Consider the following 16040-nt stretch of genomic DNA (forward strand, 5'->3'; position numbering starts at 1 on the left):
GAGCAGTGCTGCACCCTGGCACCTAGCTCAGCACCGCACCCTAAGCGACCACAGGCTCCATATGTTATGGAAGAGCATTCTGTACAGTAGATTAATAGCAAGGATATGCCCTCCTATCATCACCAGGGAATCTTATTCCAAATGTTTATTTCTAGAGCTTTTGTGGTTTATATTCTTCTAATGAGATTTTATTTTCCCTCTGTCTTTGTACAGAAAACTATTTATTTTATGAGAGCCTCTAGTTTCCAAAGCAAGAGATAACCAGGGGTCCAAGAGGCCCAGTCTGCCAAGCCCTATCCAAGCAAGCAGGTGAAATCACGGCTCCATGGAAAGCCGCAGCATTGCTCACAGACCTCACGTACGCAAGGCCCCAGCCCCAACACGGGGCTGTGCACGCTGGCTCAGGTGCAGAAGCTCATTTCCAGAACACCCTTGTTATCTGCATTGACTGCTCAGCACCTTGAAGGTAAGGTCCGTGAGCTAGACGATTTACCATCTCATCGCCTTTTCTTCCTCTTCCCTCTTGTTGTTGGCTTTAAATCTACGCCTGCCTTGGAATTTGCTCGAGTTCTTTTTTGCAGTCCCTGCTTCCATCCCTGGAAGGCAGCTGGCGTTTGCTGAGGAGGGCGCTAGGTGGCACTTTTGACTTCTTTGCTGAATTTTGCACGTTGCAGCCAGGGGAGCAGCTTTAACGTCAATGTCAAAACTCAAGAATTATGTCAAAGAGATTTATTTATTTATTTATTTATTTATTTATTTTTACCTCTGTTCCAGCGCTGGTATGATAAGCAGTTCCCAATTCACAAGCTGTGGTCCTGTTATTTAACTGTCAGAAACTTTGATCATGTGTGTTTGGTTATGGTCCCTCGTTTCAGGAGCACTACACGCTTTTTTCTGTTGGGACAGCAGCTTGTTTACTCTAGACATATACGGCCTGATTCCCCCGTGCAGTTACACAATTCTTAAGCGAGGAAAATGCCAGTATTGGCATAAAAATGATGCAAGAGAATAACACGTATGACTCTACCCTGTTTCAGTTCAACCTGAAAGCAGCATACTATTAGAACTAAACGAGTAGTCTTTAACTGCAGCTGGAGAAGAAGGTAAGAGTTAGAACAAAATATCTTTTCTATTGAAAAAATCAAGTGGAAGTAGCAGGTAGTTGTAAGAAAGCCACTCTGACAATATTGCAGACTTAATATAAGAATTTACTCAAAATATTGCAGTCCTAATATAAGAGTTTACTCAGATATTTAAGAGAAGAAATAAATTCCTTTTTATTATGAGCCAAAGAAATAGAAAATCAAATTGAGATCCCTGGATATCCATGAGATTGAAATATTGGCCATGAAATTAAATGAAATGCCAAATGGCTGAACACAATCAGGAAAAGGTATAAAGAAGAAATAATGTCAGAGAAGAATCTGTAAATTTCAGAGGGAAAAGTATAAAAACAACAGGGGGAAATATATATATATATATATATATAGTGGTAGAATTCGTCAAGAAGAGGGTATGCCAATTGTGGCCTGTAACTGAGGAACATGAAGGGTAGAATGCTATAGCAGAGATGAAATAAAGAAATAAAAGAACAAACAATTGAATTTCTGCCAAAGAAGATAATACACTGCAATCAATATATATTTTTGGATAATGTTTAAACTGTGTTTGTACAGGTGATAAAGAGTGACTTGAAAAATGGTGGGGCATGGTGTGATCACAAATGGAAACTTAGGAAGTGGAAGAAGTTTTACAGACATTTGAGTCACATGATGAAAATATTTCCAAAGCTCCTACTTGATGCTACCACAATCAGTTTTGCCTTTTTTTCCCCACTAATCAATTACTTACAGAGTAACCAACAGGTGCAGCAGATCAGAAACAGTTTATTTACTCAGAGCAGCCTGCTTTAATATCATTTTCCTGAGCAAAGCAATGTTTCTTCCTGCTCTGGTAGGGGAATTGGACTAGATGATCTTTCAAGGTCCCTTCCAATCCCTAACATTCTGTGATTTGTCTGTGTACAATACTCAAAAATCTTCAAGGTTTTGTGTTTTTTTGATGTTTTTTTTGTGTGTGTGTGTGTGTGTTTGCTTTTTCCTCCTTTGGAGAAATTAGGCTAAATTTGCGAAGTCTTACAGTGACTGAGCAGTAAGAGTACTGAGAACATGTAAGTAACAGATCACATAGGTCAAATTGAATGAACAGGTATTCTCGGGTCAAAAAGAGCCATAACTTTTATGTACTGTTGTTAATAATGTTATCAATCGCCTACTGTTAGTCTTGTGGGTATGTGAAAATGTTTTTTGTTTTTAATAAAAAAGTGTCTATGTACAGTAGATATGCTTCTAACCATAATATGAGGCAAATGGATGAGATTTAAAAACTATTTTCCAGATAAAGCAATTAAAAACAGTATGTTGAAATAGTGATTTTTTTTTTTTGATATGTGATACTGTTTTTTTTCCAGCCTGCCTGGTTAGCTTGTTAAAATCATTAAGGGCTATTCTGAGTTCTACTGAATTCAGGGCAACCTGATTTGAACTTTTTCTTTTCCTCATTTTGTGTTAGCTAGGTAAATTTCATCATGCATGACATTTACTTTGCTAGGTCACAAGGTTAGTCCAGTTCTCCACACCTGAACATACATTAAAAAATGCTGAAGTTTTAGTTTGACATTCTGCAAGCTAACCGTTAGCTTCATATGTTGTCTTCTGACAGATACAGTATTATGAAGTCTAAGGTGCAGCTGTGGGTATTTGAGGTGCCAGTAACAGGTGCCAATGTCTCAGCTGCAGAACCAAGGGGATGTGGGCATGGTGTAGCAAAGGTGAGCTTTGTAAGACCAACTCTATGTTGTTGTACAAAAGGTATTGTAGCAAAAATACCACAAATCCTCATAACTGCATAAGGAGGGATTCTACTGCGAAATTGTAGATGAGCAGATAATATCTTTCTTCTTGAGTAAGCTCTTTTTACAAAAGTGTTCTAAGGTAACCAAAGTGATCATAAATATCCAGTGTACTGTCCTCACTTGTGTGATGACCACCTTCAGGCTTATGGGTAACAGCACTCAGCTTTCTCCTAGTCTCTGGGTGAGATTGCTCTCAGGGCTGCAGAGACTGGGTTTGTCAAGGTGTTGAAGCCTCAGAAGTCTGGAAAAATCTCTTGTAGAGGGTTGTTAAGTACTTTCTCTCTGACACCCCCTTCAGTAAAGAAGAAATCAAGGGGTCCATTGTCTGTCTACAAAATTATTATTTATTTTTCACTCAGGTTTCTGTTGTTGCTTAACTACCTCCCCAAACACCCGTACCTTGTAAGCTATAGTTTATTTTGCAGTAACCATGTGAGTCAGTGTAAGTGATCAGATGGATCTAGATACAGATAAGTGCTCTGGGTTGTTTCTGAACATCCTACACACAACTGCAGGAGGACAGACACTAAAAAACAACAAACACAGTCCTGAACTTGCACATTGGCTGTAGGCATACTGCCAATTCTCACATAAAATTTGGCTTGCCCTCAATAACCAAGGAGCATTGAGTAAGTATTTTTCCTGTAATTGAATATAACGAGATTACTTAAGAAGTGCTAGTCTCTCCACCCATTGTTATAATTGCCGGGTTAGTAAGATATTTAGATATTTCCGTGCTGTTGAAAACTAGGTGCATTGTTGTCTGGAAATGACACTGAGATTATACTTGTAGATTTGCAGATAGATTGCACCCTGATTCAATTGGTATTTGATTTGCCAGCATTCTTGCTCTCTGCTTATCCTCTGTATTCATATCTATTCTTGGAAAAGTCACTTTTGTTATATTTACTGAGAGGTTATTTAGAGAGATGCTTGCTCTACGTTTTCAATTGACAGTCCTACTTTGAAGCTTACCTGATGCTTCCTAGTGTAAGGTGGTGTTATCTTTTACTTATCACCATGCCCTAGCAATTTGGCTCCAACTTCCATGCTAGCTTTCTGACTCTTTCTAGAAGAAGAGAAAAAAAAAAAAAAAAAAAAAAAAACTTAATTTTAGTGTTTTTGGAAACAAATTTGCAAAAGCTACTTGCTTACAGTAAATTCTTGTGGGCCTTTCTTCAAACTACCCTGGCGTTTCCTGCTTTGAAACAAGCACTAGGAATTTGCATAAAATACAAAGATGCATTTGTAGTCCCCTGAAAATCTGTCCAAATTGGCTCAGCTGTTTATCTTTGAAAATATGTTTGCTTGTGGTCACTGCTAGATCTTAAAAGCTAATTTATCTTAAGCCTGCTCTCATTGAGGGGGTTAAGCCTCTTGCAGGTCCGGTGTGGGGCCAGAGGTATTATTGTTTTAGGTGAATGCCTCTGATGAAGGCCACAGGTCAGAAGGAGGACTTGCATACTGGTTGCTCCCAGCTGCTTTTCGCTGTTTGGGCTGTTGCCCAGACCAAAAAGCAGGCGCCGTCTCTCCCGTACATGTTGAATTACTTTAGCAGCACATAAATGGAAAACTGAACTACTTAAGGGCATGTAAATGGACACAAACATCCGACTTCTGTGAATACAGAACAAAGGGGGAAAGCAGTTAATGATTATGTAATAGGTAGTATGGGAATGCTCAAGAGGATCAAATTAAGATTTTGGGGACAACTTTCAGTCTTAAGTTGACTTAGTACCTACTGGAAAGCCTGGCTTTGCAATGCCAGTAATAGGGTTTTCTGTGCCCTGCAGTACAACTGCTTGGAAGTTCAGTTGTCAGTAGTGGAGGATAGCTGTGATGGACTATATGAATCTATCCTCTCCATAGTTTGCAGATGAAATAATTGCCTCTCCCATACATTAGGCATACTATGATAGCTATGATCATTGCTAGTCCCTTTTTTTTATTGTTATTTTATTAAGGCGGGGGGCTTTTTGGTATTTTTATTGGTTGGGTGAAACTCTGTGGAAATGGTGTCCAGGACTGTCATCCTTATTTTACAAATACCTTAATAGGAAAAGGAAAGCCGTGCCATTATGAACCCTGGGTGCTGGAACAGGAAGGGGCTCCACCCAAAACAAGGGTTTGAGGCCAGAGGAGAACATGTGGCTCAAAGAAAAGGTCTAGAGAGTTTTTTGGTTAGGTAGTCCACCAGTCCCATAGTCCGGTGTTTTAGTTATGCTGCTGTTCTTGTGGTACAGCCTGCTTAATAACAATTTCCTGTTTCTTAACAACTGCATAGTCTGTTGCTAGGCTGCATGTAATCTGTTTCAAAAGAATAATAAAAAACTTCAAGAGGAAATGGGCTTATTAAGTCCTAATTATTTATTTCCTTGCATATCCTTTTCTCTTATTATTTCTCAGGCAGCAGTTATCATTCATACAACTTTCTTTAAATAATTAATCTGAATTCCAAATAGATTTTTTTTCTTTTTATTATCTCATCATGTGCCCTGGGTACTACAATACTTCCATGCATGTCCATTCCTCAGTGTTCCCCACAAGAAGATGCCAGACCCAGGTCAAGTGCTCTTTCCTGATCTGGAGTGTCTGTGTGACCTCTGAGATAGAAATACAGCCCTGCTTCCCCTAATTGCTCATGCCCTGGAGAAGAATCAATCACTGAGCAGTCTGTTCAGCCAAACTCATGCTTTAGTAAAAATAATGTACTGAAGGATGATAGTATTTAAATTTTTATTAAAATGCTGAATTGTTAGTGATCTTTTAAGAGGAAGAAAGTTCAAGGGAGCAGGAGGCATTATTTCTTATCAAGACTCCTCAGTACAGTATGGCATACGTGCCTTCCTGCTTCCCCCAGAGCTTGTCCCTCCAAGGCATGCTGTTTCTGTAGGGAAGAGTGCTAGGCAGAGAGCCAAAAAATCGGAAAGATCCCATTATACTTTGTACTTCCGAAAACTAATCCAAATCCATTTCAGAGTGGTCTTTGTATGGTGCCGAAGAGAGAAAACTTAACATCAAATAAATTATGAAAGTGTCTTCCTCATTTGTGTTTGCACCAAAAACTATCACCCTAAGGTTATGGAGCTGGGAATTACCCAAATGGTTTTGCCACCTTGCAGTGATAAATGTGCATTTGTTGGCCTAGCTTTTGCGCAGCCCCTGACCCAATCTTTTGGTCGGGCTGTGTTGGCCCAATGTAGGGGACAGGGTGGGAACAGGAGTGAGAGGCAGAGGGGAGGGAGTTGCTAACTTATGAGTCAGCATTGCTGCTGACTGTCAGTCAGGGTTTGTATTAAGGGTCTACATTTGTAATGCAGCAACACAAAAATTAACTCATCCAGCATCAGAGCATTTAAAATGAAAGGAGATGTACAATGGCAGCAGTATAGTACTAAAGTGCTATAGTATATAGTACTTTATAGTACTGTAGTACCTTCTATGTAGTACTTTTACTTTATGTAGTACTTTATAGTGCTATAATACCTTCTAAAAGTTTCCAACAGTTTTTTTTTTTTATCCCTATATGTTTAAATACCTGTTTGCATTGTTTATGGGGTTTTCTTTAACCCTTTCTTAGCTTATTTAATTCTTTTTAAATGCCGTTGTTGTTGCTATTGATATTACTGCTCTTAACATACACTGATTTTGTTTCTGGTAAGATTCGTGCAAGTATTTTGACAGTAGAATGTACCTACTATGGATGAATTTATTAAATGTATCCAACACAGTGCTTCATAAATTGTCAGTCATGTACAAATCTTCAATACTTTTGGGTGGAGGTGGCTCTCCCTTCCCCTTTGTTTTGTCTTTTCTAGATGTTATGTGAAAGGGGAAGAATGGTTCTTTTTTTTTCTTGAAGTTCCTAGTTTGGTGGGGAAAACTACCCAGCACACAAACTGAGGGCATTGCATCTGATGGACAAGCTTAGTTTCTTCTGTAAAGACACCTATTGCTATCCATCTGCTACACGTAACGAGCTGGTTTGGGCCAAATAAACAATAGAAGAAAGTAGATAACCTAGGGAATGGTGTACTTGCCTTCTTCGTGGCAGCAGTATCTGGCTGAGTTCCTAGAAGATGGGGAGCTCCAGCTGCTGTCTCCTCAACTGCATTTAAAATGAGAAGCCACGAGAAAGGTTGGATCCCCTTTTTCAGCAAGAAACTGCTTGACTATTACCAGCTTTTAGATTTTACTGGGGAGATTAACTGCCTGACCAGCCTTGGGGAACTGATGCCATGTGGAAAATTAGGTTGCTTTTGTTTCTAAGCACCGCAACTGATGTGTGTGTGTGTGTTTATGTGTATATATATATATATGTGTGTGTGTGTGTATGTATGAGGTTAATGTAGAAAACGCAGAAAACTGACACAAACTTCTGAGAGTCCCTAAGGGGAAATGAGTTGCAAGTGGTTTCCATACTGACATACGGCATACCTATTTGTGTAACTTTTTGCCCTACCTTTTTTTATTGTACTTAGAAACAAAAAAGAACCAAAGCGTTAAAACTGCCCCCAGAAGCTTGGTTCTCTACCTCTGCCAGCACGTGTCCAACATCCCTCCACCCAGCCTAACAAGGCCTGGCACGAAGCAGGCTCAGCAGCCCCGGGGGATGGGGGCTGCTTCCCCCGCCGGCAGGAGGTGTGGAGCCGGGCCGCTATCCGTCGGGGCCAAGCCCAGGGCTGCAGCCGTGGCGCGGGCAGATAAAGTCGGTCAGCCCGGGCAGGGCCGCGGAGGCTGCGCGGGGAGGCGAGGCGCTGCCCGCCGGGGGACAGAGGCTGAGGGCAGCAGGCGGCTGCCGGCAGCGGGGGAGCCCGGTGCGCCGCGAGGAGCGGCTGCGGGCGGAGCGGAGCCCCGGGGCAGGACGCGCTGAGGAAAAGCGGCCGCCGCCATTTTGCGGCCGCGCTCCCCCCGCGGCGCTCGGGCCGCCCGCTCCGAGCGCCGGGCTGCCGGGGCGGGCCGCCTGGGCCGGGCTAGACCTTCCCTCCCCTCCCCTCCCCTCCCCTCCTGGGCCTCGGTACCGGCGGCCTCGGCCTTGGGGAGGCTGTCACCTTGGCAGGGGAGAAATCCTCTATACGTGCGGTCGTGCGGAGCTGCCTACCGAAAGCTAAGTAGGTAAGCGGTCCGCTCCTGCCCCCATCCTCTAGTATTTTTATTTTCTTTTTTTTTTTTTTTTTCCCCAAAACCAGCTGTCACAGTGGGTAGCGCTGTTATTTTTTCACCTCGCGTGTTTCCCGGTGGAAACGCCGTGTGCTCGGGGCTGGGGCGGCTGCGGGAAGGAGGGGCAGGAGGGGGGCGGCTGTTTATCGTGGCCTTTTCTCGGTGAGGAGAGGGATGCTTCATCCCTGCGGGGCAAGCAAGATGTTTTCCAAGAGATGCTGACAACCAAATGTAACCTGTATGCTGAAAAATGTTCTGCTGTTTGCATCAAAAACATGTGTCTGGTAACGAGCCATCAGATGAGCCTAACTGGAAATTGAGGAAGGTGTGCTTTCCATTTATTTTTCTTGCCCGGTATTTTGCGCTGTTGGCAACTGTTGCTTCATTGGGACTTGTCTGAGCGCCCGCACAGACAGATCCTGCAGCAGCGCTGGGTTCCACTGCTGTGAGGTCTGCCTGCCGCACGCTCAGGGCAGGCCTCGGTGTCTGGGGGTTTTGTGGACGCTCACTTTCCCCTCCTGCACTGTTCCACTGCTGTCTCGTAACTGCAGCATGGAGAACTGGAAAAGCAAACGTGACCTCAGAAAAACAACCGCTCGGAGATGTGTAAGGCCTGAAATCTCTCGTGGCATTGTTTAGGTTGCAAGCCAGCGGTGGCACGCTTCTCAGGTTAATTGCTGCTACAGTATTATTCTGTATCTGCTTTCTTGGCCCAGTAAAGAGAAAAGCAAATTTTGTGGTTAACTTGCAAGAATAGGAGCTGTAGTAATCACTTCTTCCCACTTAATTTTATCGTTGTAACTATCTGCAGATGCTTCCTTTTTTTGACTTAAAGTAAAAACTCTTAAAAAAACGTGTATGTTGCGTTCTTCTCTGAGATGCTGGAGCTGCCGTGAAGGGTAACTTTTCTTGTCCCAGTCTAACTTTCAGCCTCATGAATACATTAGTGTCACACTTGAGGTGTTTCTGCATTGCATTAGGGTAGCAAATAAGGTCACAACGTGGGATATAATTTATGAACAGTGTGCAGTCTTGCTAGTGTCATCAGAATTATCCTGAGAGTAATGATCAGCTGGAAGTTTCTCTGAGAGACCAGAGAGATGTACATTGAGGTATCTCCTACAATCTCTCATAATTTAAAACAAAACAACCAACCAACCAAACAAACAAACAAAAAACCCAGCCAAACAAAGGAAAAAAAAAAAAAAAACACAAAAGGGTTTTTCCTGCTGGGAAAGGAGGAGACAACTTCTGTAGTCTGGTGCTCAGAGAAGAACCTGATGTTGCTCAACTCCCAGCTGCTGGAGAACTGACTTTCTGGTCTAGTGAATTTCAACACTTTACAAATATTGACGACCTACAGGAGACAGGCAAATATCTGTGCTCTGGTTTATTTCAAGGGAATTGTAAACTGTGCTAGTTCCTTGCTCTCCAACTGTTGTCAGTCTTCATGCTAGGCTTCCTCTCATGATGTCTGAAGTGTCCTTCCTTACGGATGCATCCTGATGGATGGGCTGCAAGCAGCTGCTCTTGACAGAGTCAACAGTAGATGAGGCAGCATTATTCTTAAAAGCTTTGTGTTTATTATTAGTTCCCGGCATTGTAGCTGTGACAGAGGTTTCAAGGATTCAAATCTTAATCTTCGATTCTTGGTGTACCCTACGTGGGCAAAGCCAAGGTCTTGCCTTTGGGACTGTGTTATATTGGCTTGTTTTAGTGTCCTTTGACTAGTTAATGTTATACGTACTGTACGAACTGATGGCTTTCTGTGTAGAATATACAAGGCTTTGGTTTTGCATCAACTCAGCAATATTGATTTCATTAAAAACTGAACTGAAGATGGTTTTGCTCACATGAGAAGCTAGTTTGAGTTCAGCCCTAGGTGTGATAAGGCTGTATGCTAAACCTCTGATTAGTCATTACATAATCTCACAACAGTTATGTAAATGCATGTATCCTGTGGAGCAAAAGGAACTGAGAGAAATATTTACTGGTAATCAGTAAATCAAAAGCCTGCGTTTCTGGAAAATACCCATGGCTCTGCAATAGACAGTCTGTGGTAAGCATGAATGTTTTGGGATGTGCGCATCTCTGGAGCTGAAGAGGTGATTCACGCTGAAAGCCCTCTGAGGAGTGCCAGTAACAGCTTTACCGCGGCGCTGTTTCTGTCTTTGAAATTCATGTGGTTCACCAGAAATCGTGCCTGCCTGACTTTACAGGGGCCCTTGGATTGAAGTTCAAGGTGAAGATAGCCTGAAGGAAGGCTGCAGAAGTGCTTGTGGTGCTCTATAAAAGATGGTTGTAGGATGTGTGGGTGTATATCCATGTTAGTTTTGATCTTGTGAGGAAGATAGGGGATTTAGCACGTGCTGCTGACTGATACAACGAGAGTCAGCCTGGTGCGTATTCATTTGAGTGAGTCCTGAATTATAAAATGAGGACAATTCTGTATCTCACATTGATTTTTATGAGGAGAAATAATAATCTCAATATAGAGGGAACAGAGGGTGTTTAACCAATTCTGGTTATGATTTTAGTTTAAAAGTATTTGCCTTGGTAGACTTGTCTGTGAAGGCCTGGCCTGTGCAAGCAGAAAGCCTGCATAGCTCATAGCTCAAATCTCTTTACAGGAGAGAAAGAGTAGTAGTAGTTCTGACTGCAAAAGTCTTTCACAGTACATAACTCTATGTAGACTGTGACTTTTGTGAGTAAGAATTTGGGAAAATAAGTACAGCCAGGAGAATATACTTCTGCTACAGATTAAATGTTGCATTTTTTTTCTTTTTTAGAAAAGCTTCAAGTTTGTTATGGCTGAAAGAATGCCTAAACAGAGTAGGGAGCAGGTTGAACATGTTGCGTTGTAGAGTCTTACCTCCATGCAGTCCTGCAAGCTTGAGGAATTTGATGTAGGGCTGCACCGAAAAACTGCTTTTCACGTTGCAGCTAATGTAGAATGTGGCTGGCTTTCAGGAATTCAGCATTGGAAATCTGTATGTGACAAAACAAAGCTTGATTCTTTTTTTGGATGTTTTGCAAATCCCAACTGCTTCCTTAAATTTTGCTAGTAGGAGAAATGATTTGTTGTCTGCTTTATTTATTGCAAGTTTTTCCATTGTTCTATAGGAGATAATTCTCTGAGCTTCGGGTCTAAATAAATCTAGGTGAATGTATCTTATATATATATATTACTGTAATACAACATTTAAAGTAAGCCCTGCTTGGAATGAGACTTATTTTCCTTGAAGGAAGAGGTAGCCAGGCTACTTGACAGATTCGGATGATGCAGCTGCTTGGTCCAGATGAGTTACAACAGCGTTGTGGTGTTGTTTACTAAAAGCTTTGGGCATAAACTCTCTGACTCATGACTTTTATTTATGCTACATGTGAATATGTGTATGTGGGATGCCAGGGGGTGAAATAGGGCATACAAGATCTCACCTTTGCTCTGACTTGATTTATTTGCTTATTTACCTTGCTGTTACGTGCTCTCTGCTCCTTGAGGAGAGGATACAAGGAGGCTGGGGAGGCTCTTCAACCAGCCATTGATGTGCACATATCTAACCACAGTGCTGTACAAAGCCCTGCTTTGGGAAGTGGGAATCTCAGCTTTGCCACTGATATGTTTGATTTACGACAAATCAGTCTGCCTTTGCCTTAGTTTCTGTCTCTACAAAATGGGAGAAATTGTCTGAGCTTGCTTTCCAGAGTACTTTAGGATTTAGTCATGTCAAAAATTAATATGTAGGGTTAGCACTAACGTGCTGCATTAGACCATTGGCCACTGTGTCCATGAGGATCCCTTGTTAACTGAGAAGTGTACTTCATTAGCATGTGATACTGGAAAACTGGGGGAGGTCAAAGTTACAGGAAGCAAGGTGCAACACTGAAGTGTGATAAGATGACTTGTTTTCTGTGCATTTTTCTTGAAGGTAGGGAGCATCTTGCCAAATACTTGTGTGCAGGGGTGGAGAAGCTACAATCCTGGTCAGATTTCTCTTCCTTGCCAAGCACGCAGTTCTTGTAAGGACTATTCCTTCTATGTCTATTACAAGGAAGAACAGGAATGGTTAAGAAATGTGTGAACTGGCTCTCAGGAGTGTTAGGAGGTGACGTATAACCACTTTCTAGAGTAGGTGACAAAGTTCTCATCAATAGGGTGTGTCTTCCATTGATGCAAGCCCAATTACGTTAGTGTGGAGGCTTGGAGTAAATTCGACAGCTCCTTGCGTCCGTATAACTGCTCTGGACATCACAGCCTAGGAGATGAGAGGTAGTTTTATGTTGGAGATGGGGCTCTGGACAACCTGATCTGGTGGGTGGTGTCCCTGCCCATTGCAGGGGGGGTGGAACTGGATGATCCTTGAGGTCCCTTCCAACCCAAGCCATTCTGTGACTCATCCTATGATTCCGTGGTCTCGAATACTGACTTTTTGTGGCTGAGAAAAGATGAAAGTTAGGTTTCTGTGCCAGTCATGGTTTGAAGGCGTTGCTGTAGCCTGATGTGTACGGACAACATGTTAAAATGGAACTTGGAATTGGGTGTATGGAAGTAAATAAGTGAATAATCTTGGTCTTATGACTAGCCCTGTTAATTTGAGGTAATACGTGGGCTGCAGTGTCCATGTTCCTGAAATTATCCTGAATCCTGTATGTTGATGAAGGAAGACTCTCAGAAAGTGTTCTTTCTCACGGCAGTTAGTGCAAGAAATCTTCAGTAACTGTGTATATTTAGCCTGACAAAACTGTTGTTGAAGAGAAGTGACTAGGTTTTACACACAGAAGTACGTGAGGGATGTGATGCCAGTGGTCCCCAGCTGTACTGTGGGTGTAAAGCATATCAGATGTGTAACTGCCGAGGCTTTAGAAAGCTACCTTGAAAAATTAAAGTTGCCAAACCAGCATAAACTAAGTTTGGAATATTAGTATCTGTTAAGCTGGAGAAAAATTCTGGAAATTAGATTTTAAAACTCCTCGCTTTAACTACCACTAGGACGCAGTTGTAGCAGAAGGCAGCATGGCGTTGGACAGGCTCACTGCCTTCCGAAAGGACCGGCTCTTTTTTACGCCTAGTCTGTGCTACATTTCAGACGGAAGGTTATATTAATTTCCCAGTGTATCAGCTTCCAAATAAGCTCTGAGCGGAACCACGTCTCACAACATCCAGACGCTCAGCTGGCAAACATAGTAGGGCAGAAGAAGTCACTCTTGCAGACGGCGTGCTGTTACACCAGTAAATGCTGTTCCTCTTATGGGTATCAAAACCAAAAGGGATTCTAGTATTGGGTAGAAATAAGGAAATGGGGGCAGTTTTACTGTGTCTTTTGATGACCTGCTTTTGAACATTCCCATCTGCATGGGGGAAAAGCACAAAATCTATTGAAAAGCAATGCTGTGTTCTTGGCTGATCAGCAGTGGGAAAAGAGCTCTTGCTGTTCCATGATAGACTGAGGGCATGCAGCTTAGAATGGGAAAGAACATGGAAACAAGTTGTTTTTTGGGACGTTTTGTTATTGTGCTTTTTTTTTTTTTTTGGATGTGTGAAGAATGAGTCTGTAAAAGGATGTACAAAGGAAGAACTGCTACTGATGGCCTGAAAATTTTCCCTGCGACAGCGTTATAGATCAATGTGAGGTCAGTAGGTTTGCATTTCCCCTGAAGCAGAGGGTTTTGTAACTGTTCTCCCTCACCCCTAGCAAAATAGATAGTCAGCCCAGAGTAACCGAGGGAGCATCACTTTGGGAAGGTAGGAAAACTGTTTCAGGCTCATTGGACTTGAATTGACAGCAGGATATTCACAAAAGAAATCCTGGAGACAGGCTGAAACGGTAGTTTTAGCAGAAGAAGAAGTGTCTAGATTAGAGAGCAAGAGATCTCTGAGTCATCTGTTTATAATTGAATAAGCGCCTATGAAAGTGCAGAGGCAGGGGGTGTAGGGAGACAAAAGAGGAACAAGGAAGGAGCCCTATCAGCACCCACAGAAATTTTGAGGGATCCTCCCATGTAAATGCCATAGGATCAAGTAGATATGGGAGGAGAATTAGGAGGAGCTCTAATTACAAAAGATATGGGAAGGGCAAGATCAAGAAGAAGGTGATTATGATGTATGATGGTCACAAAGGATGAAGTTGGAACACCAATACTGAAAGTTTAAGAAGACTGTTGGCCTCTGAGGATTTTGGTAAGAGGTGTTTCAGGGACAGAACTTGGGTTAAATAGGATGTAAAGGTGGAGGTAAAGGAGGATTCCTGACCATGCTTGAAGCTGTGCATTTTGAAGCAAAGATGAAATAACAGTAGTTAAAGGGAGATCAAGGGTAGGATTTCAATATTGGAAGTTTAAAGTGTATTTTTATTGCAGAGGAAAAAGAACCAAGTAAGACATGGCATAGGGAGGACCTGAGATAAGATGTCATGGGGCAAACAAAGGGAGTTAGATAAGAAAATTAACAATTTGATAGTTGAAAGCAAAGAGAATGTGAGAACCATACCTGGGAATTGATAGTGAGTTGAGGAGGTGAGTAAAGTTGTAAGTTGCTAATGAGTGTTTAAAGAGTCTTATGCTTTCCTGATAGAGAGGTAACTAGGCTTCTAATGGTAGTCCAGGAAAATAAGGAATATACGCTGAGAATTTAACAATTACTGTTTGCTGACTGAAAAGGGCTGAAGGGCAATAATTTCTCCTCAATGATGTTTAGATCTCTTTTTTTTTTTTTTTTTTGGATTCCCAAACTACAATTAGTATTTCAGTCTTCAGCCTCTATCAGTTGTCTTGCTGGGATGTGTGAACTTGTGAGAAGAACGTGTGAGTACAGAATGAGTACAGTTTTTTGCTTTCTCAGATTTGTGTCTCAATACCTACTTATTACTCATCTCACTGTTTATTTTTAATGCAGTTGTAAGTATAAACTCTTCTGTCAGCAAGCCAGATACCATAGACGTTTACAAGCACAGTTTCAGAAGTTAACGAATATTTTTGTTTGTTTTGCAGATGAGATCACTGCATGCTCTCTCTTTTGGAAGAGGTGGTCAAAGGAAATGGATAGCTATTCAGACTTCAGTGCAGAGAACCTCTCATCTTCAGCTAATATGTCTATTTCTTTGCCTGGACAAGTTGGACTCAATACCACCAGCGGTCCTCCTTCTATGTCAATAAGCAGGCTTTTCCCAGCCCTGTTAGAATGCTTTGGGATAATTCTTTGTGGCTACATAGCTGGAAGAGCCAACATTATCACTTCAACTCAGGCCAAAGGACTGGGAAACTTTGTCTCACGTTTTGCACTCCCAGCACTACTGTTCAAAAACATGGTGGTACTTAACTTTTCTAATGTGAATTGGTCTTTCCTGTACAGTATCTTAGTTGCCAAAGCTGCTGTGTTTTTCTTAGTCTGCGTTTTAACCTTGTTGGTAGCCAGTCCTGAGAATCGATTTAGCAAAGCAGGTTTGTTCCCTATTTTTGCTACACAAAGCAATGACTTTGCACTGGGATATCCGATAGGTAAGTAGTTCCTTATGCTTTCCTCTTCAAAATTATTTTTCAGTGCTCTAGATGCTTCTGCATCAGCATCTTTCTGCTTTTCTTTTGCATTATTTGAAATTGACTGAAGTTATGAGCTGCCTTAACAATTTCTTGTTACATTTCTTGAGGAAACTAATTTTAAAAAAAAATCTTCAGACCACATACTTTTCAGTAAGAGGGGAAAAGAAAAACAAACTGTTGGATGGTATGAATGAAACAATTTTAAACAATCTATCTTCTGTTGTATAGGACTGTGATCTTTATTTAAAAAAAAAAAAAAAGGAGCCTGTATCTGTGGCCTCTGAAATAGTTGTAGTGGGATTTTGTGCTAATTTGTCATTAACTCTTGGTCTACCTCAAAGAAAATATTTAGCCATAATGTTGGTGCCTACTGGTTATAGTGTGTGTAAGACACACTTTTAATCTGTTTAGACTCTAGAACAAACTTAGA

General features: G+C 41.7%; 1 protein-coding gene across 9 annotated transcripts in view; it reads left to right on the top strand.

The window, feature by feature from the left end:
• The first annotated feature begins 271 nt into the window (after window positions 1–271).
• GPR155 (G protein-coupled receptor 155) overlaps window positions 272–16040 on the top strand; it is a 42452-nt gene continuing 26683 nt past the window's right edge. For 4 of the 9 annotated variants that reach the window (XR_004781872.2, XR_007708525.1, XR_004781873.2 and 1 more), the window contains exons 1-2: window positions 7890–8029; window positions 15062–15568. Coding sequence is in view for 6 of the 9 variants with exons in the window: in XM_035567695.2 (XP_035423588.1) it covers window positions 15109–15568 (460 nt within the window). In the remaining 3 variants the exon portion in view is untranslated. Of the gene's footprint in view, window positions 467–7889; window positions 8030–13365; window positions 13706–15061; window positions 15569–16040 lie in introns of those variants that run through there. The other 5 variants (XM_050711754.1, XM_050711756.1, XM_050711757.1 and 2 more) reach the window with 3 other exon arrangements.

Source organism: Cygnus atratus, chromosome 6 (assembly GCF_013377495.2).
Source record: "Cygnus atratus isolate AKBS03 ecotype Queensland, Australia chromosome 6, CAtr_DNAZoo_HiC_assembly, whole genome shotgun sequence".
NCBI classification, from domain to species: Eukaryota; Metazoa; Chordata; class Aves; order Anseriformes; family Anatidae; genus Cygnus; species Cygnus atratus.